General features: G+C 38.1%; 1 protein-coding gene across 3 annotated transcripts in view; it reads right to left on the reverse strand.

The window, feature by feature from the left end:
• CNST (consortin, connexin sorting protein) overlaps positions 1-20,686 on the reverse strand; it is a 46,429-nt gene extending 25,743 nt beyond the window's left edge. For 2 of the 3 annotated variants that reach the window (XM_069484630.1, XM_069484632.1), the window contains exons 1-2: positions 20,479-20,544; positions 3,802-4,324 (exon numbers count right to left, since the gene is read on the reverse strand). In XM_069484630.1, the coding sequence (XP_069340731.1) occupies positions 3,802-4,180 (379 nt within the window). In that variant the 5' untranslated portion in view covers positions 4,181-4,324; positions 20,479-20,544. Of the gene's footprint in view, positions 1-3,801; positions 4,325-20,478 lie in introns of all 3 variants that reach the window. The other variant, XM_069484631.1, reaches the window with a different exon arrangement.
• Between the last annotated feature and the right edge of the window lie 85 nt (positions 20,687-20,771).

A 20,771-nucleotide genomic window follows, 5' to 3' on the forward strand; every position in this document is an offset into this window, starting at 1 on the left:
AGTGAAACTGAAGAATCTGAAAAAGCATTTCAAGAAATGAATTTCATGACACTCAAACGGAATTTGACAAATGCCAGTGAGAGCTCCCTTGGGCTGTTTAAGGGCCGTAGGTGCCTCATCCTATGGCCCTGTAGGCTGTAAAAGCAGGTGAGCTCCACCGGCAGTTACACACCCTTTTTATCACAGCACTTACAGGTTTCACTCACCTTTCACCACTTTCTAGAGGGTGCTCCAGGCTTTTCATAGTCAAGAAACATCTAGTACACATAAATATTGCTGGGATTTAGAATCTAAATTATGTAGGACATGTCAATTAGCACCAATGTTTGGATTCCCAAATTTTTCTCTTAGAAGTTTGATTTTGACATTTTACACTTTAACAGGGTTTATTAAAAACTAAAAATATGCAAGGGATTTGCCCAAGCATGCAATTAGTTATGCTAGTTCTTTATCCAGGTCTACAGACAACTTAAGCACCAAAGTCTCAGATGCAATCAGTACATTGTTTTTCCATTAGAAGTACAGTAACCTTGCTAATATCAAAATGCTAAATTTTACCGTATTTTCCAGTTCATTCTAAGCACACTGAATTCATGAGCTGTCAAATATAAAATATTCCCTGGTTCTCTGGGATGAAGACAAATAAAATTCTCAAATTTATTGTGGTGATGTTTGTACCACACTGAAATATGCTAAAGCCATTGAATTGTATGTGCAGGTCAAACGGGTAAATTATGTTATGTGCATTATGCCTCAGTGAAACTGTTAAAAGAAAAAAAAAAAGCAGTAGTTTGTAGTAGTTGGTTTGGTATGTGAATTATATATTAATAAAGCTGTTAAAAAACTCATGAGCTAATTTTCACTAGTTTTTAGGATAATGGTTACTTAAAGCTATGCCAGTTTTAACTACAGTGAAAACTTGATGTAACACAGCTCGAAATCCAGCTTAGTTAACTGTATCAAGGGGATTCAATTCTCTAAAGGGGAAAAAAAAGCCCACAATACAATGATACCCTGGGGCTAATTTTAAAGTTTTTGCTGTCAATACAAATGCTGCCTCCAGCAAACCGATATAATCACATGTCTCCTAATACTACTGACCTATTATTTTAATATTTTTTTCCAGCCTTTGGACACTTGAAAAATTACTACAAATTAAACTAGGTAAGCGAGCACAAGAGTAAATAAATTTATTTAACTACTCATCTGCAAAATTTTGAAACTTCCTTTACTTAGGATCTGAAAATTTAACAGAAAAAAGGAGAGTAAATATGTCCATGTCTAACTTTTTGGATTGTTATTTCTGATATGGAGAATGGAAGCAAGATGAGAAACATATTTGGGGGGATTTTGTGGTATTCCAGCTAAAGATGATGCCAAAGTATGGTGGGGGAGATGGAAAGAAACAGACCAACTTGAGAGATCACAGGAAGATACAAGAAGATACAATCATTTAGACGTGGTGACTGGACATGCACTGAGACAGGACAGGCTGACGCGCATTCTCAGGGGTGGGGTCCCAGGAAGTAAACTCTGAGGAAAGCTCCCCAGGCAGTCCTAAGGTTTCTTCCCACTCTAAATCCCTTCCGTATCTAGAAGGGAGTGATTCCACCCCAAAAGAATCCTTCCATTCAGCATAAAATTCTTTGGCCTATTCGAACTTGCCCTTTCTTTAAATTTAATAACAAAAACTTAAAAGACAAAAATGTACCCCTTAAATACAAAAACTCTATAGATGCACTAGAGGCGAATCACCAAATTTTAATTGAATATGGACTATACCATCTCCATTCAGAAACCTAAGAAATTTAGTTTAAAAAGGGATTTTATAGATTTATGCAGATGAACATCATCATTGTACAGATGAAGACACTGAAGTAGAGAATGGTTCAGTTTTACCATGTGAGCTAGAATCAGAAGATTTGAACTTAGGTTTTAGAACTCCTGATTCTGTTTTCTTACGCTCTTTAGATTCGCTTTACATAAGATACATAAGATAATGTTTCAAATAAGCTGTATAAAGACTATCCCTAAGTTTTATAAATCAAATATTTCAAATGCATTAGGAGATGGTAATTCTACACATCTCTTCTTACTCGATAGTACATACCAAATAACTTCAAATTACATAATCATACCTACAGAAACAGGAATAAAGACACGGCAGGAAGAAGTAAAAGGACCTATAATCTTGAATTGATGGATGCTTATAGATACGCAACTGGCTATTAGTTTTTAAAAACATCATGAAATCAGATTAGAAAGGCAGGGTCAATTTGCCCATGAATGACAGACATCATATAAATCAATTTATATACAAATAGCACCATATATCATCTGTTTAACTTTAAATTGTTTTTTTTGAGACAGAGTCTCACTCTGTTGCCCAGGCTAGAGTGAGTGCCGTGGTGTCAGCCTAGCTCACAGCAACCTCAAACTCCTGGGCTCAAGCAATCCTCCTGTCTCAGCCTCCCGAGTAGCTGGGACTACAGGCATGCACCACCATGCCCGGCTAATTTTTTCTATATATATTTTTAGCTGTCCATATAATTTCTTTCTGTTTTTAGTAGAGATGGGGTCTCGCTCTTGCTCAGGCTGGTCTCGAACTCCTGAGCTCAAACGATCCGCCCACCTCGGCCTCCCAGAGTGCTAGGATTACAGGCGTGAGCCACCGCGCCCGGCCTCTGTTTAACTTTAGATCTTTTAAGAAGATGCTTTCTTATTCCTTGTCAAAAATTATCTTAATTTATTTTAAGTTTACTAAGCAAAAGACAAAGAGATATGAAAAGTCAAATTATAAATTACATTACCTGGAAAGCCAAATAATGAATTACATTAAAAAGTTATCAAATTACCTTATTTAATAAATAAGGACTAATTTATAGAAACTGGAAAGTTTTATATTTTACTTCAAATAAAAAAATGTAAATCAAAAATAAGATATAGATAGTGACTATATTTCTAATTAGCCAAAGAAGTAGAAGAGAGCAGAGATGAGAGGAGATTCCACTTCGTTCACCAGAGCTTTATGCAAAATCTGTTGGCTTGTGCAAAGCATTGCTGCACTAAGGAATCCAGTCTAGGACATACCAGAAGCCCAGTCCCACATGTTTCTGATCAAAAATAACCAGAGGCTGCATTTTCCCAAGGGTGCCCTGTGATTCAGGCAAAAAAGTCCATAGCTCTAAACTTTAACTGCCAAACTATATACCAAATAAGAAATACTCTGAATTACTTTGTAACCAGTGTGATACAGATCATTAAAACCATAAGTCTTATTCAACGCTGGTATAAGATGTATATTAACATATAGTCTTGTATATTATTCACCCACTGAAGGAAATGGAATGATCTTACAAAGAGGTCATATTGACACATAAACTCACAGGTTGGAGATCAAAACCACAGTGATGACAAAAGGAAATTTTAAAGGCCGATATTGGTAAAAAAATGATCTAATTTATAAAGGAAGGCGACTATACATATTTAAAGTGCCTAGTGTGAAAATATGTACAACAAATGTCTCAGCACTGTTTATTATATTAAAATACTGGGAACAGCCATAAGGAAGTCATTAAATAAATGATGTTACACCCATACAGTGGAACACTGTGGAGACATTATCACATGCACACGTGATGGGAAACCACACAGTTGGATCCACATGTGCTACTGCGGAACTAGCTCCAGGATATGCTAAGAGAAGAAAAAAGTAAAAGGCAGGAAAGTATACACAGTATGGGAAGGGAAGGAGGTTTATTTTTAATCAATTAAAGAAACGGATAATTTTTAAAAAAATACCTGGTGGTATCTTCTTAGCAGTGCCCCTTTTGCTTCTGGGACTTCTTTTTCCAGGTATTTTTTGGTCCGTTCCCAAGAAAGCCTGTCCATCTTTGGGGTCTTCACAAGCAGTGTTCTCTGAGTTCTCACTTGCAGCCACCGCACAGCTCGGCGTGCAGCTTTCGTTATTGTTAAGACTGTCCTGTTCAAACACTCTGGGTTTTCCCATTCCGCTGTCCCTGCTGGTCAGACGCTCAGGCCCATCCCCAACGAGCTGATTTTCATTCTCATCTGACGCAGGAGGCAGGTGTGTTACACTCCTTTCCACACTGTCACCAGGGTGACACCCATCCTGTGGTTCAATGTGCAGATTATATGTAGGAGTATCACTGTCATCCATTAGAGCATCCTTTGTCAAACCATTTAAAGCTTCATTAAAGTCCTTCCATGTCTACAATGACAAAGAGGAAAAAAGCTACTTCATTTTCTAACCTCTGTGGATTCTCCGTGATCTTCGATTTTCCTCTTCTTTGGGGTTGTTTCACTGTAGATAGGGAAGAGAAGGAAATGACTGAAGTTCATTCCTACTCCCCTTTCAACACTTGCACCCCAAGCCCAAACTCAGCTAGTTCTCACTTGAATACAATGGTTCCCAAACCTGGCTGCTAGTTAGAGTTACCTGGGGAGGCTGCCCAGATTCTATTCTAGACCCACTAAATAGGAATGTCTGAGGATGGAGGCTAGGCACGGGTGTGTGTGTGTGTGTGTGTGTGTGTACATGTATGTACACACACACACACACACACACGTATTTTCAAAGTTTTCTAGGTGAGTATTTTAACATGTATCAGGTTGGGACCACTGCCTTAATAAAATTACTGGTTGAAATACTTTGCATTATCTGAATAAAACACTAATATTAATAGTGACCAACAGTTACTGAAGATTTATTATCAGTTTTTTAAGTTTGTTACATATATATAATTAAATCCTCATATATCCTAAAAAGTAGCTCTACAATTATTTCCATTTTGTTACATACAGAAACAGCAATAGACAGATTAAATACATAGGCCAAGGTTACACTGATAGTATGTGGCAAAGTCAGGATTCGGGCTGAGAGAATCTAACTGCAGAGCCTGTATTCTTAACCACCTTAATCATTTTTATTAATTTAAAAACCAACTATTCTCAGATGTATGTTGTAAACACCAAATCACTACCTTTAAGGAGACAACAATATGAACAATTTCCAGTATCTTGAAATGTTTTCCAGATATGGAGAATTTAGAAAAATAGGTTAAGAAGCAAAATAAAATAAAGCCATCAATAGACTATTTACTGTATTCTTTAAATGTTATGAGCTCATTTCTTCAGGTTTACATGTTAAACTATAACATCCCTGTTAGAAATCATCCTCAGATATTTGACATTTACCTTTGTACATGCAGAAAAATTACTGCCAAGCAGGTCACAGGTATTTACTGAACCAACACCACAGCTAAAGAGGAGGGAATAAAGTGTAAGAGTCTCCAAAGTTTGACAGCGTGCTCATAATGAGCAAAGAAACTGATCGTGCATATACCCATTGCGTGTATTTTTGTTTATAAATTATAATGCACATATACCATACTAACATGTGTATATATTCATTTTAAACATATGCAAAAATAAACATCAAGAAAGGATGAAAATTCTACTTCTGGAAAAAGTGGACTAGCTCATTTCCGACAAACCCTCCTGCTGATAACAATTAGAGAAGCCGGCAGAAAGCTTCAGTCTGGAGGCTGAACAAGCTGAGCAGAGCTTTCAGTAAACTCACAGAGCTGGAGGAAAAACTGGAATTCAGGGCCTGCCAAGAAGAGGGAGCCACAGACTTTATGGGGGACCTATTCCCTAGAAGAAAATGTGAGCCTGAAATAAACCAGCCCTCACAGGGACCAACACCCAGCATTATCATCTGTCTCTGGTTGAATCAAGGTGAGCTACTCTAACCTGGTTGCCTGCCCGGAAACCTAAGTAAATGTTCTCTGAAAGAAAAATCCAACAAAGGCTCAAATTATTTCCACTAGTTTTCATCTATAACATCCAGTATGTAATCCAAAACAACGAGGCATACAGAAGATCAATTTTTGATTAGAAAGTAAATAAGCTGGGGGAAAAACCAGTTAATAGAAACAGACTCATAAGAGATCCATATGTTGGAGGTGGGGAGGAAATGGGAGCAGGGAGTTGGGAAGCATAGAAAAGGTTTAAAATAGCCAAGGTGGGAAACTGGAACAATAACTAACTTGGCAACTATGGAATTTAGGGTTTTTCTAACATAGATACATGACTAACTTCCTGTACCCATATGAGAAAGTCAACATATTGACTTGGAGAATCAGAAAACATGAGTTTTAAGGTTCTCTTGCCTCCTCGGATCTAAGTTTCCTCCTAATTTTAACATTTGATGATTCTAGTTTTGTTCCCAAGTTCTCTGTCATTTATCTTTTACTGTTTCAAGTCTAAAACAAATATCACTTTCTACTGAAATTAAAAAAAAAAATACCACTTTCTAGTTCATTAGGTGGGTCAGTTGCAATCACTTGTTACGGTCTTAAAAAGTATTGCTACAGGCAAATTCACACATATTCTTTTGTCATATTTATTATTGTCTACCTTTCCTTATCTTGAAAAACAATGACATGTTATCTTTTGAATGGTAACATGATACTCCTGCCCCACATCCAGGAGAATACTGGTGCAATACAGGTGCTAATTCTTTCTCTTATCCAGTGCTCTTTGTAACAAAAAGCACACATTTGGCCATCATAAAAGGTTTAGTATGAGGACATGAAAGAAAGCAAATAAATCTCCTCATGGAGCCTGAACTTTGATCTCAGAAGTTGAGTGCTTTAACTGAGCGAACCAGCTGTCAGCGTAACCAACTCTAACTGCCTACTGTGAAAAAGATATATTTACTAAAAATAATGGGGGAAAAGAGAGAGATGAGACAACCTGCCCATAACAGGTATAGTCTCTAAATCTGGCTAATAAAAAAAAAAAAAAAAGTTGGCCGGGCTCGGTGGCTCACGCCTGTAATCCTAGCACTCTGGGAGGCCGAGGTGGGCGGATCGTTTGAGCTCAGGAGTTCGAGACCAGCCTGAGCAAGAGCGAGACCCCATCTCTACTAAAAACAGAAAGAAATTATATGGACAGCTAAAAATATATATAGAAAATATTAGCCGGGCATGGTGGCGCATGCCTGTAGTCCCAGCTACTCAGGAGGCTGAGGCAGGAGGATCGTTTAAGCCCAGGAGTTTGAGGTTGCTGTGAGCTAGGCTGACGCCATGGCACTCTAACCAGGGCAACAGAGTGAGACTGTCTCAAAAAATAAAAAAAAATTAGAAAAAAAAAAAAAAGTTGATACTCTAATAGGAAATGAATTATACGTCTACAAACCCTGTCCTAACCTTCCTCCTCCCCCAAAAATCTTTGCTATAAGGAATGTGATAAATGACAGGCAAGTTCTCTGCGGGTCAGAGGAAGGCTACTTTTACTTGTGGAGAGGTCTAATGTGTAAATATTTAAGAGTATCCAAATCTACTACACAAAACAAGAGGCACACATGAGGAAGAGGGATGAAAACACGTACAGAGCGAACAGCTTCAGAGGTTAGATACAGCTTTAAAAAGTAAATACAGCCTATGTGTGCTAAACATAGATATGAAGGAAAGAACCAAGAACCACCCAATATTCACAACACCATAGAGGAGACATCAAATATTCACGAAGGTATTGATATTCATGAAGTATTAAATAGCTACCCATTGGAGACATCCATTTCTAGAACTACATGCTCCGTGCCCAAGAAACAGATGAAATCGACAGCTGCTTATATCACACTAACTGGCGGGCAACAGCATCAGCCAGGCATACTTGTCCCTGCATTTCTCAGATAGGGTAAGTAAGCGTTGGCTCTAGGCATCATCAGTGTGTTGAGCTGCCCTGTTCATCCTCAACTCTGGTCCAAACCATCAGCAGGGAATGCTGATATAGCGGAGAGAGGACAAGACAGATGAACACTGTGTAACCCAGCTCTCAGGTGGTGTGTTCCTTTCATTCTACTTGAACCTTAAGTGCATGGAGAGGCAATTTCAAGAAAAGAAACAAACATGAAAAAAATTAAAAGGTGAGCAAACACAGTGTACGAACAGCAAATAGCTGGACTTTGGAATACGAGAGCTGAAGGAAAGGAATTCTCCTGCCTCAGCCTCCCGTGTAGCTGGGACTACAGGCTCGTGCCACCACGCTCAGCTAATTTTTTTTTTTTTTCTATTTTTTATAAAGATGGGGTCTTGCTCTTGCTCAGGCTGGTCTTGAACTACTGGCCTCAAGCAATCCTCCAACCTCAGCCTCCCAGAGTGCTAGGATTACAGGCTTGAGCCACCACACCCAGCCTTCTTTCCCATGTTTTTCATTTCAAACTTATAATATTTATTTTAAACTCAGAAAATGCTTATTCTGGCCAGGCATTGGTGGCTCATGCCTGTGATCTCAGTACTTTGGGAGGCCGAGGTGGGAGGATCACTTTGCATCAGGAGTTTGAGACCAGCCTGGGCAAAATAGCAAGATCCCACCTCTAGAAAAAGTAAATTATTTTTTAATACATATACTTATATATGAAATATACACATAAAGGAAAAAATAAAGAAAATGCTCATTCTTTCAAGCTCTTGAGAGTCTGACGTTTGTTTCTGCTGGCTCTTGCTCATGGTAAATTATTTTGTAGTTTTGGATTACGGGCTTCTCTGCAGTAAGGGACTTTATCTGTGGGAATCTTGCATAGGCAAGACCTAAGGATCACTCCTTCACAAATGCTTTTGCTCTTGCTAGGCATCTAGGTTGTGTTACCAGTCAGGGCCACTTTTTATACTAATTCTCAGCTGAGAAAGACACTGATATGAACCTTAAACCTCAGGGTTAACTAATAGAGTCATGGTTACAAATTCACAGGGAAGCCTCTCTCTTCAAAAGACTGTCCAAGAGGAGATATTAAAAAAACAACAACAACACAAACTTCTTATCCCTTTCCACCAGCATATTCTGCCTCCCACCTCCCACCTCCCACCTCAATTCATCACTTTTGAGAACAGAGATCTTCAAGGGTCCTGACTTTATGTAGTTGCTCTATTCAGGTTCCTTTGCTTAGGCTCCAGGCAAGACCATTGGATAACTGCCACTCTGTTCTCCTCAAATAGCTGACAGTAATATGTAACATTTATTGAACATTTAATGAATACCAGGTACTGTGCTAACACTTTACATACTATTTCATTTAAGTTTCATAGAAACCCTATTATTTTCCCCTTCTTACAGATGAGGAAACAGATACAAAGTAACTTGCTCGAGCTAATCTAGCAAGTAAGTAGCAGCACTGAAATTTGAACCCAGATCTGTCAGAAGGTAGAGTGTGCACTGTTAATCACGACACACTGCACTTCTTAAGATTCCTTCTTAGTGCCTAGGCTGGTGCTAGATGCACACTCAAGGGAAGTCTGTGGAATGAACACGGTCTTCTTCAGTGTGTAAGTTTTTTATGGAGAAACCCTGAGAACATTTAAGTATTTGGTAGATTTTTAAGAGCAGAAATAATGTGGGATGCCAATTCCAGTCATGTTTTATAACTTGAATTACAATAGTAAATGTCTGCCTTACTGGCTATTTGTGAAATTGTGGATTTTCTAATGATAGTAAGATGCGTCATTAAGAGTTCAATAATTATTACATTTGTCATCATCACTGAAACAGAATCCTCCCTGAGAAGAGTTTATAAGTGAGTAGAGAGCACACATGAAGAACCTAGTGGGCAGCAAGACAGAATGAGTAAATACTTAATGGAAAGAGGAAAGAGTAAAAGCTGACCAGGGATCTGCAAAGCCACAGGATGATAAATGCACATTTTCTGTTAATACCAATTCACTCCAAAAATTGAGGGGGGGAAGGCAGACATTAATTGTTATGTTAAAACAAATAGATATTATAGAGTAGACTATAATAATATAAAATCCCCAAAAATCTTTAACCTCAAATAAATGACTTCATAGAAATGTTTACGTTTAAGTCTACCGTGAAAAGTGATCATAATACCAGAGTATGAGAATAACAAGAAACCTTTATACAGTGCTTTCTTGGTGCCATGCACATAGTAACTCATTTATCCTCACAACAATCCTATTAGGTAATCATCATTAGCACCGTCATCTTATAGATAAGCAAACTGAGGCACTAATACATTAAGTAACTCATCCAAGGTCAAACAGTTCTTAGCATTAGGACCCAAACCCAGGCAGACTGCCTCTGATAGGGCACACTCTTTGAGCTAGATGTTGAAGAGTCTGCGTAAGTTAGGAGGAGAGGAGGGGAATTGTGACATTATTATTTAGCTTTAGAAGAGTCCAATCATAACTTGAGGCAATATCTAATACAGAATCTATAGTAAAACATTTTCAGAGACCTACTTTTTAAATAAGCATTGTAATTTTGGGGGGTGGACACTGGATCAAATTTGCTTATTAGAGTTTTTCTCAAGTTTTTTCATGCATGTATGTTATTTCCCATTTGGAATTCAAGTGCTTGAAGCAAGAAAATGTGCTTGTTACTTCTTTTACAGCCCTTACCACAACACAGTCCCAGGCACATAAAAGGTACTTAATTAATGCATGTTCAACTGAACTATAATACTAAGTCTCTCTTTCACTACCTCTTACCTAAACAAACAGATTTAGAAAAAATGTTTACATCATTTAAGATGATGTTTAAAATTTACTTAAAAAAATTCCCACAAACATTATCTGGTAGGAAACAGAAAGAGGGAAAACTAGACAACAGAGGGTATTTTTGTCAGCAAAAGATAAATATGATAAGGCCAAGTCAGCAAATTCCAAAAAAGCAGCATGAATTAGTAAAAAAGCAAATGAATTAATTTAATGGGCTCACTCTACTTTCTGACATAGTAACGTGGGAAAATTGTAAGTCTGTAATTACAAATCTTTGTTGCTCATGATTTGCAAATTAAAGGACAAAGTTTAAATATTCAAAGAACTGTTTTAGTTCTTTTCTAAAATGGAGATGAGACAAATGGAATTAGGCCAGGGTCAAATTTATTTCTTCAACTACAATTTTACTTGAAAGGTTCACCTTCTCAAGCTCGTGACTAGGTTTCTTCACTACAGAAACACATGAAAGATAATTCCATGCGCATTAAAAGGACAAAAGGAAAACCTATGAAACAAATGAAATAAAACTGGTTCCAGTAAGAATTTGACTAGCCTTACTGAAATTAAGAAAATATGTTATTTTACTAATAGGACACTCTTGAAATTTTAAAGGTAAAAGACTAAAATAATCATAGAGTAACCCTAAATTCCAAGTGAAAGTAGAAACATACTTTGAATAACAGGTATAAAAGAGCATAGGTAGTACAAACATCATCCGGACTAGTGAGCTTCAGAGGTAACCTTATTTCGAAATTCAGTTCTCAACAGCCCCAGGGGATGGTTAGAGGGCCCAGAAAGAAAACTGGAATAAGAAGGTAAACACAGGAAAGAGGCTATAAAGGCTATAAACATTGGGGGGTGGGGGGAGGGATACCCGTGGGTAGACATGTGGGGAGAACAAGTCACAGTAACAATATAACAGGATTTGGTTGTACTGTTTGAACTTTTATTTCAGAAGAATTATCAATTCTGAAGATTTTTTTTTTTTTTTTACCACAAAAGCATTTTCACCTGAATGATTTCCTTAGTACATGGTTCTTTTCCTCACTGAAATAAAAGATGTCCACCTTAGTAATCTGCAACAAAATGTGGCAATGACCCATCAAAAACCAAAAAAAGGAGGGCAGGATGGTTTCTAAAAACATAAAAACCTAATTCAACATGTGAAACTTTTTTAAAGTAAAATCATGTTAGAACAAGACTTCTAAATGTTTCCACTCTGGCACTTGCCTGAATTTTGAAGGCCAAGTTTCCATGGATTCCTAAGGGCAAAATTAATACTCTTTATCAAACACTTACTGAGTGCCTACCAAGTACATGCCACCAGGCTCACTGCAGGGTCTGTGTGTGGGGGCAGGGGGCGGGGCCGGAGGAGAGGATACAAAGAATTAAGAAGTTCAATTTGTGTCCAAGAGTACTGTATTTGAAAAAAACAAAAGCACATGTACAAGAAACAACAGTAAGAGGCAATCCTTTAGTAAGGATTGAGAGTAACGGAAAAGAAAACAGTGATAAAGCATAAGAAAAATAACACTGGACTACAAATAATGAAATCTGCATTCTAATCCAAGCTCTGTTAATAATTTGTTTGAAGAGCTTGGGCAAGACATTTATCCCCTGTAAGCTTTAATTTCTTCAGCAATAAAATCAGGGGATTGGATATAGGTATCTTTAAGGGCTCTTTCAATTAAAAGCATTTATGCCACTATTTCTCTTGAATGGGTACACCAAAAGAAATAATCATGATGGTTCTTAAGTGCTGACATATCTCACTTAAAGATGTAAAAACAAAATTTTTATGTGCTTGTAACTCTAACAAAACTATTAAACCAAATTTAAATTAATACGAGCAATAAAAACATCAATTAAATTAAAATAACATTAATTTAACATGATGCTGCTCTGTAAAAATTAAAGGTCTATTCACAAATTGACTATAGTATAAATGGTGACTACACAGGTTCTTTTGAGTTCAGCACCCCTACTTATCATGAGTACATGCAGCCTCAACTCTCCCACCATTTTTCTCTATTGACTACTGAGAAATCTGTTTCTAAAACATGATATTTTGCCCCCATGGTTATAAACAGACATACAACCTTGGGCATTGAAATCCCAAATGAGAATGTTGTTTTAAGGTGTCAGTCTTGATCTTGAATAAGCGTCTATTATTTTCTTTTAGCATAAGTTACTTTTATTTAATTGAAATGAAAATGGGGAATTTAAAAAATTCTAATTAATTACTTTTCTTTTTGTACTTCTCTGTATTTTATACAGTTTCTATGATAAATAGTCATTTTTTCCAATTGTGTTTTAATAACAGCTTTGAGATATAATTCATATACAATTCACCCACTTAAAATGCACAATTCAATAGTTTTTAGTATATATTCACCAAGTTGGACAACTATCATCACAATCTATTCTAGAACATCTTTCCCACATACCCACTAGTAGTCACTTCCCATTCTCCTGTGCCCCTACCCCAGCCCTGGGCAACCACTCAAACCACTAATTTACTTTCTGTCTCTATGGATTTACCTATTCTGGACATTTCATATAAATGGAAACTTACAATATGTGGTCTTTTGCAACTGGATTCTCTCACTTAGCATGTTTTCAAGGCACATCCATGCTGTACTATATACACTTCATTGCTTTTTATTGCCAAATAATATTCCATTGCATAAATATATCACATTTTATTTATCCACTCATCAGTTAACGGACATTTGGGTTACTTCTACTTTTTTTTTCCCCCCAAGGGACACAGTCTCGCTCTGTCACCCAGGCTAGAGTGCAGCGGCACAGCCATCGCTCACTGCAGCCTAGAACTCCTGAGCTCAAGCGATCCTCCTGCCTCCACCTCCTGAGTGACTGGGACTAGAGGTGCTCACCACCACAGCTGGCTAATTTTTTTTATTTTTGTACAGACGGGGTCTCACTATGTTACCCAGGCTGGTCTTGAACTCCTGGTGTCAACTGATCCTCCCACCTCAGCCTCTCAGAATGCTGGGATTACAGATGAGAGCCACTGAGCCTAGCCTACGTTTGTTATAAGTAAAAAAAAAAAAAAAAAAAAAAAGGAAAGAGGGAAACAATAAGATTTATACTCCTACCCCCACCCTTCAAGTTTATAATCAAATATGACCTATTCTGACCTATAAGCTTTCGTTGGAACAAACTTAAAAGGTGAGGGAAGGCAGACATTTTGGGTATATCTTTTCATTTACTATGAAGAGCTAGAGGAAAATGGAAACTCTCCACGAAAGGCAATAGAAAGTACATGGCTTTATACACAGTGTTACAGAAGTACATGGAAGCTTTAGTTATAAAACAGACATTCTTACACTATGTTTCCTCAGCCTAAATAAGTGTTCCTGGAGCAGATTTTTTGCTGTTTTTTTTTTTTTTTGCACACAGAGGAATATTCTTTGAGGCTTTCAGGGAAGGCTGGCCACACACAAAGGTCAAAGCCCTGTTGGCATTCACTTGGCAATCCCTAGGTTTTCCCCAGGTACACAGCTGAGAAAGGACGGATAAAAAAAGCCTGTAGGCATCAAAACGTATGCAGCTACAATCAACCAAGAGGCCACCTGATAGAATAACTAACCCCTGGAATTAAATACTCTTTTACTTTAGGTTATTCTGGAACACATCTTTCTCTGGCTAGTGAAAAGATGAGCTTTGGTGGCTATACAACCTATCAGATGAATTTTAAAGCTAAAGTTCAAATGCAACATTAGCAAGACAAACTATCTTTTCCTAGTCACACAAAACATTTATTATATGATCAAAATAGGGAAGACACATGACATTACTTCTAATTTTGGCTCTTTTCAGTGCTTACCTAATGCTACAGAAACAATCCTAATTGGCATGGCAACAAACTTCATAACAATTTTTTTTAAATAGTTGGAGCAAAAAGAATCTAGGGATTACTTTGTAAATTGTTGAAAATAAAGCCTGATGATGGCTGAGTTTGAGTTAAGGTGTCATAAATGGGTATAACTAATGACTTTTTCAGGAAACTGAAGTTCATAATATTCTAATCAGCATAATTTGTACAAAGTTCCACTCTTCATCTGAGTTGAAGCTGAGGGAGGAAATCATGTTGGTTACTTTGTATAAATCCTTAAAAGACCCAATTTAAGTAAACTTTTTTCATGCTTCACAGGTGGAAAAAAAAAGTCTAAAATAATCTTCATTGCTTCATAGATCAAAATAAAAAACTCCACTAGCCTTCAATAAATAAAACACATTTTTGCAAAAATAAACCCTCATTGAGAAATCTTAGGCAATGTTTTTCAGTTTATGTAAAAGTTCTTTTTTTTTGGAGACAGAGTCTCACTCTGTTGCCCAGGGTAGAGTGCCGTGGCATCAGCCTAGCTCACAGCAACCTCAAACTCCTGGGGTGAAGCAATCCTTCTGCCTCAGCCACCTGAGGAGCTTGGACCACAGGCATGTGCCACCATGTCCGACTAATTTTTTTCTATATATTTTTAGTTGTCCATATAATTTCTTTCTATTTTTAGTAGAGATGGGGTCTCACTCTTGCTCAGGCTGGTCTCGAACTCCTGACCTTGAGCAATCCTCCTGCCTCAGCCTCCCAGAGTGCTCCCGTGAGCCACCGCGCCTGGCCAATGTAAAAGTTTTTCTTAAGACTTTCTTATACAGTGCTTATAATTCCTGCAGAAGAAAGACTGAACGAACAGGGACAGTGCATACAGAAAGTCAAAATATAAGCAGTATGCTCTCAAATACCCCAAAACAGCAGCATTTTATCTTATCATAAAACTCACAAAGTTTAAGAAGATTTATTTCAAAATTTATAATATAAAAAGTATTTTTTTCAGACCCTCTAGGATAAATTCTTTTTTAAAAAGTTTTCTTTTTCTTTCTTCCATTTTTTTTTTTTGTTTGTTTGTTTTTGTTTTTGAGACAGGATCTCACTCTACTGCCCAGACTGGAATGCAGTGGCCGGATCATAGCTCACTGCAGCTTTGAATGCCTGGTCTCCACAAAAAGTATTTTTAAAGGTTACTTCGCCTTCATTCAAGTTAGAAAACCACAGCCACCTAATTCACTGAGTTTTCAAAATGCAGCTAACACAGAAAAAAAATTTAATTATTTAGTCAGGTAGTGGTTTTTCAGGAAAAACAGGGCAACTATTCTCATAAGAGAATTTAATAGATATGACAATTACAAAATAATGTTAATTCCTATAATCACCTAGATACTGTCAATTTAAATGTCAAAAAGGGTGACTAGCTGGGTACGGTGGCATGAGCCTGTAGGTAAGAGGTTGGTAAGAGCTGAGGCCAGAGGCTCACTTGAACCTAGGAGTTCAAGGCCAGACCGGGCAACATGTCAAGATCCCATCTCTAAAATAAATAAATTAATAATGGTGACTAAATTTACCACAAGGTGCTTCAGAATTCTTCCTAGAGAATCTAAAAGGAAAAATAATCTTGACTTGTCAGTATTTTGACAGGCACACACTGTCTTTCCTTTCCACACAGCTAATGATGATGAAAAATTGAAGTTCTTAGAGATGGCAGGGTCAAGTGGTCTAACGGCAAAAAGTTTCCGTCTCCACAAATGTTAAAGAGCAGAATCTCAAAACTCAGACAAAAACAACTGAAGAAATCTCAAGCTACTATAAGACTTCAGAATTCTCTAAATGATGAATTTCTTTGAAGAATATTACAAATGAATTATTTCAAATATTTGAAAAACAAAGTATTCCCTGGTTAAAAAGAAATACAATTTCTCCCACGGGAATGACTCCAAAATAAAGGAAAACCTGTATTCATGTGAATCTTGAAGGCCCTAAACTAGAGAGGATAGTACATAACAGTATGAAGAAATATATAATTAGAATTTCTCAATAAGCATATAATCCTTTTGGAGGCCATTAAACCTTATCAGCGTTTTTTTTTTTTTTAAATTGAAAACTGCCAGATTATCAATTACTCTTCCTTAAATACCTAAAATAAATTTGCTAAGACTAATTTGTTAGAACCAAACAATGCATTTTGTTTCTTTTTTTTTTTTTTTGTTGAGACAGAGTCTCACTTTGTTGCCCAGGCTAGAGTGAGTGCCGTGGCGTCAGCTTAGCTCACAGCAACCTCAAACTCCTGGGCTCAAGCGATCCTACTGCCTCAGCCTCCCGAGTAGCTGGGACTACAGGCATGCGCCACCATGCCCGGCTAATTTTTTCTATATAGATTTTCAGTTGTCCATATAATGTCTTTCTATTTTTAGTAGAGACGGGGTCTCGCTCAGGCTGGTATCGAACTCCTGAGCTTGAGCAATCCACCCGCCTCGGCCTCCTAGAGTGCTAGGATTACAGGCGTGAGCCACCGCGCCCGGCCCATTTTGTTTCTTATCCAACTAACAAGGTGCCAACAGACAGCCATCTAGTTTTAAATACAGGTGAAAGCACTATTATTTTCCTACAGAATGTGCACATCTCTCTTATGAAACAAGCAACACCCAATAACTATATCCCTTCCCCAACTGTCTTTGATCCTCTAATACTCTACACAATGTCTATACTGTGCCAGGTCTATAATGATTAGATTTTACATTGGGAGTTTGTTTACTGATCAGGTAATTTAAAATTTCTTTATATAATACCATAAAGGTTGGGGAGAGGGCAGGTTTCTTGTATTAAATTACACTGAATGTTAATTAGGCCATCAGATAAATTTTGACATTACATGTAAATGTAGCACACTACAGCTAAAGTAGTATTTAGGGAAGTTTACTAGAGCACAAGGGTCAAGGTAGAAACAATGATGGGTGTGACTGATCCCCACTGAGGACAGCTGGCTTCAAGGCTATCTTTCAGTTATATCAGCTCTGAACCAGGGATGGTCCCATGCAAATCACCACTCGTGTTGCAAAAACAACTTAAAGCACATACCTGAGCAGTTTGTCAGTAACTTTATAAAAAATTGCCGTATTTCCTTTACAATTCTCCCTAAAGCACCACACACAAGCTACTCTTTTGTTCTACTCAGGTTCCCAGTGTTCTAGAGCCATAAAACATACACTCTTCCTTTCTAAACTTTGCTAAAAGATTTTATCTTTTCCTTGATAAGAACCACCATAATATAAATAAACACATTTACAAAACTTTTAATCATACTTGAAACTGATTCAGAAAATAAGTCTGTACTCTACCTGTTCACAATAAAGTTCAATCTGCTTGTTTGTAGGTCAAGTTCTCCCTATGTAAGGCCAAAAGATTTAGTAGACAAAGACTCATACGATGCCTTGACACACTGTTGACATGCAGATGTAAATAACTGTAACAATGACACCCCAGGAAATGACTGAGCACTCTATTCATCTTATGATTCTCACTAAACAAACACAGGACACTAGTGCACACAAAACAAGCATGGAGCTCAACGTAAACACAGTCAACACTAAGAGGAAGAGACTTCTTAGAACTCTCTTCCTGCATAAGAACTTCTGAATTTGAATATCACAGCACTACAGGAAGAGAAGTTTTAAATTTACTCCATAGACTCAGAGTCTCAGGGTAGAAAGGTATCTTAAACATCACATGACAGTCCTATAGCTACATGCTGCTCAAAATGGTAGCTGTTAGCTACATGTGACTACTGAGCATTTGAAACGTGGGTAATCCAAATTGAGATATGCTCTAAGTATAAAATTCACACCAGATTCTGTAGATTTAACATGAAATAATGTAAAATATCTCACTAACTTTTAAAATTGATTTCATGTTGAAATGACACAGATAGGATTAAATAAAATATATTATTAAAATTAATTTTATCTGTCTCTTTTCACTTTGTTAAGGTAACTACTAGAAAATTTTAAATTACTTAAGTGGCTTGTATTGTATTTCTAGTGAACGGTGCTGCCGCAGACACACAGCCTTAATTCTGATAGCAAACAAGAATTATCACTTGGCATTTCCCAATTACAATTGTCATTTAAAAGCCAAAATAAAAAGCCGTATTTTCCCTTCTCTACCAATTTAATTTAGATAACTTAATAAGCAAAATAACTTTAAAAGAACGTAAAAATCATCAGCACAATCACTTCACTCTGGCATCACTTTAAATAAAGATCACTTCAAAAAGGGAAAAATAGCATAGGATACAAAACCACACCTCTTAAGAAAATAAGATGGAAATACTGCACACTAACCAAGTTCTTCAAATAAAGTAAGTCTAAATGTTGATTATAAGGTTCATCTTTAAAGGGAAATGGCCATTTCTTTCATTTCCAGTACCTGGGACTTCAGAAAAATAAGATGTAGAAGATTCTGTGTATTATTCAAGCACCTTTAACCCCAAACAAGTGAATCATTAACACTATAAAAAGGGACATAATTATAACCTAGTTCTCTTTCCCAAAGCCAAAAGAAAATACCACCACTCAAAAGCAAAATAAAAAACTACATCAGTTTCTCTAGGACACAGTAGACTAACTTTGATGCAGACATTATGAAATTAGAAAGGGCATTTTGCTGTTTTTTTTTTTTTTTTTTTTTACCACAATCTTTTTTAAAAAGTATATTTTAAAAGCGAGAAATTCAACAACACATTTCTATGAGTGAACCATGTCCTTTCCCTACCATAAGACATCATTCTGTTTTATTTGATTTTAAAGTATTTATGCCTCCAGGGCTCCTGGGGAAGAAAATCCAGTGTATTTCTGAATATATGAAAATGTTTTTTAAAGTGAGAGGCAGAAAAGTATGTTGGGGGTGCTTTCTCAGGTGTTTAGAGGATGGAAAACTCACTTCTAGAAAATTATCAATGAGGAAACTATTTTTAAAAGGATTTAAGGACATTAAGAGCAATGAGTGAGTCCCCAGAGCTTCTACAACAGTTGATTAGAAATCTTCTGTGGTGTCCTAACAAATTTATAATCCAAAAAAAGACCAAGCGTGGCTGTCAATTCTTTATCTGTTTGAGCTTCATCAGCCGAATATAATCTGCAGACTATTTGTTAGGTGATACATTCCTCAGAAACCTTTTCCTTGTGCACTAAAATGCCAAGCTCAATTACGCTCCCAGTAGAGTAAGCAGAAAGGATTGTACATATTTTAAAGCATGGAGTTGACTGGCCGCAGTTTCCTGCCTTCGTGGAAAGGATAATGGCTCAAGCTTTCTTAGTATGATCCTCAAACACTAAAATCACTCTCAAAGAATCGGGTCTTCTATCATTGCCCAACAGGCAAAAAGGCTGCCAAAATTTCCATTACTGCCTCCTATTTTTAGTCTTTGGGATTGCTCTTTTAAATCGCATTCCACCGTACAATGTGTTTGACTAAGTTTATACAAGGGATAAAATAAGCATCCCAAGGTCTTAATCTTTTTACATGTAGGAAGGAATTTTAAGGTTCTAAATCTTCATTTTGTAACCTTCATTTTAACTGTTTCAAAGACAAATTAAAAATGCAAAATTAAGGTAAATATTGGCCCAGAAGGAGCAACGAAAGGGAGACACCAGGTGGCTTCTGACAACCCAAGTGGTAATGGTGGGGGGGAGGACCAGGTACGGGGGGGAAAATGAAAACCACCCGCAAGGGTGGAGAGACCGAGCTGTGGGCAACAGGACAGAACGGAATAGGGACCCAGTGGAAGCCGCAGGCTCCTCGGGGAGCCGGATGAGGAACGACTTCTGGGGCTAGTCCCCCGGGGACGGAGAAATTGGCGCGACGCGCAGGAAGAGGAGATCCACGGCGGCTGGAGAAAAGAGAGGAAAACAGGGGACCGAAGAGGGGGCGGAGGTGAGGGAGCCCGCAACACCTAACCGAGAGGGGCAGAGGCGGCGCTGCCGGAGGAGGACAGCGCCGGGGGAGGAGCGAGGGGCTCCCCAAAGGCTTTCCGTCCCCGCCGCGAGCCGGCGGGTCCCCCCCGCATTCCGCTCTTCCCCTCCTCACCTGGGCATCGGAGGCGAAAGGAGGGCTACCGCTGGGCGCCAGGTCTCTCTCCAGTCCCACTCTCCGACATGGCGGCCGACGTGCTGTCACGGAGCTTGCTCGGGTCTCCCGCGGCTCCGGCGGAGGAGACACCTCTTGCCTTTCCGCCCCGCCTCCCTCCGCGCACCCCTCGCGGCTGGCCGGCGGGCGGCAGGCGGCCCGCGACCGCGGAGCATAGAGCGCGAGCGGCTAGAGAGGAAGCGCAGAGAGCGGACAACCATAGAGTACGAGTCCGGACACAGCCCGCATGGTCG

This window comes from Eulemur rufifrons, chromosome 11 (assembly GCF_041146395.1).
Source record: "Eulemur rufifrons isolate Redbay chromosome 11, OSU_ERuf_1, whole genome shotgun sequence".
Classification (NCBI taxonomy): Eukaryota; Metazoa; Chordata; class Mammalia; order Primates; family Lemuridae; genus Eulemur; species Eulemur rufifrons.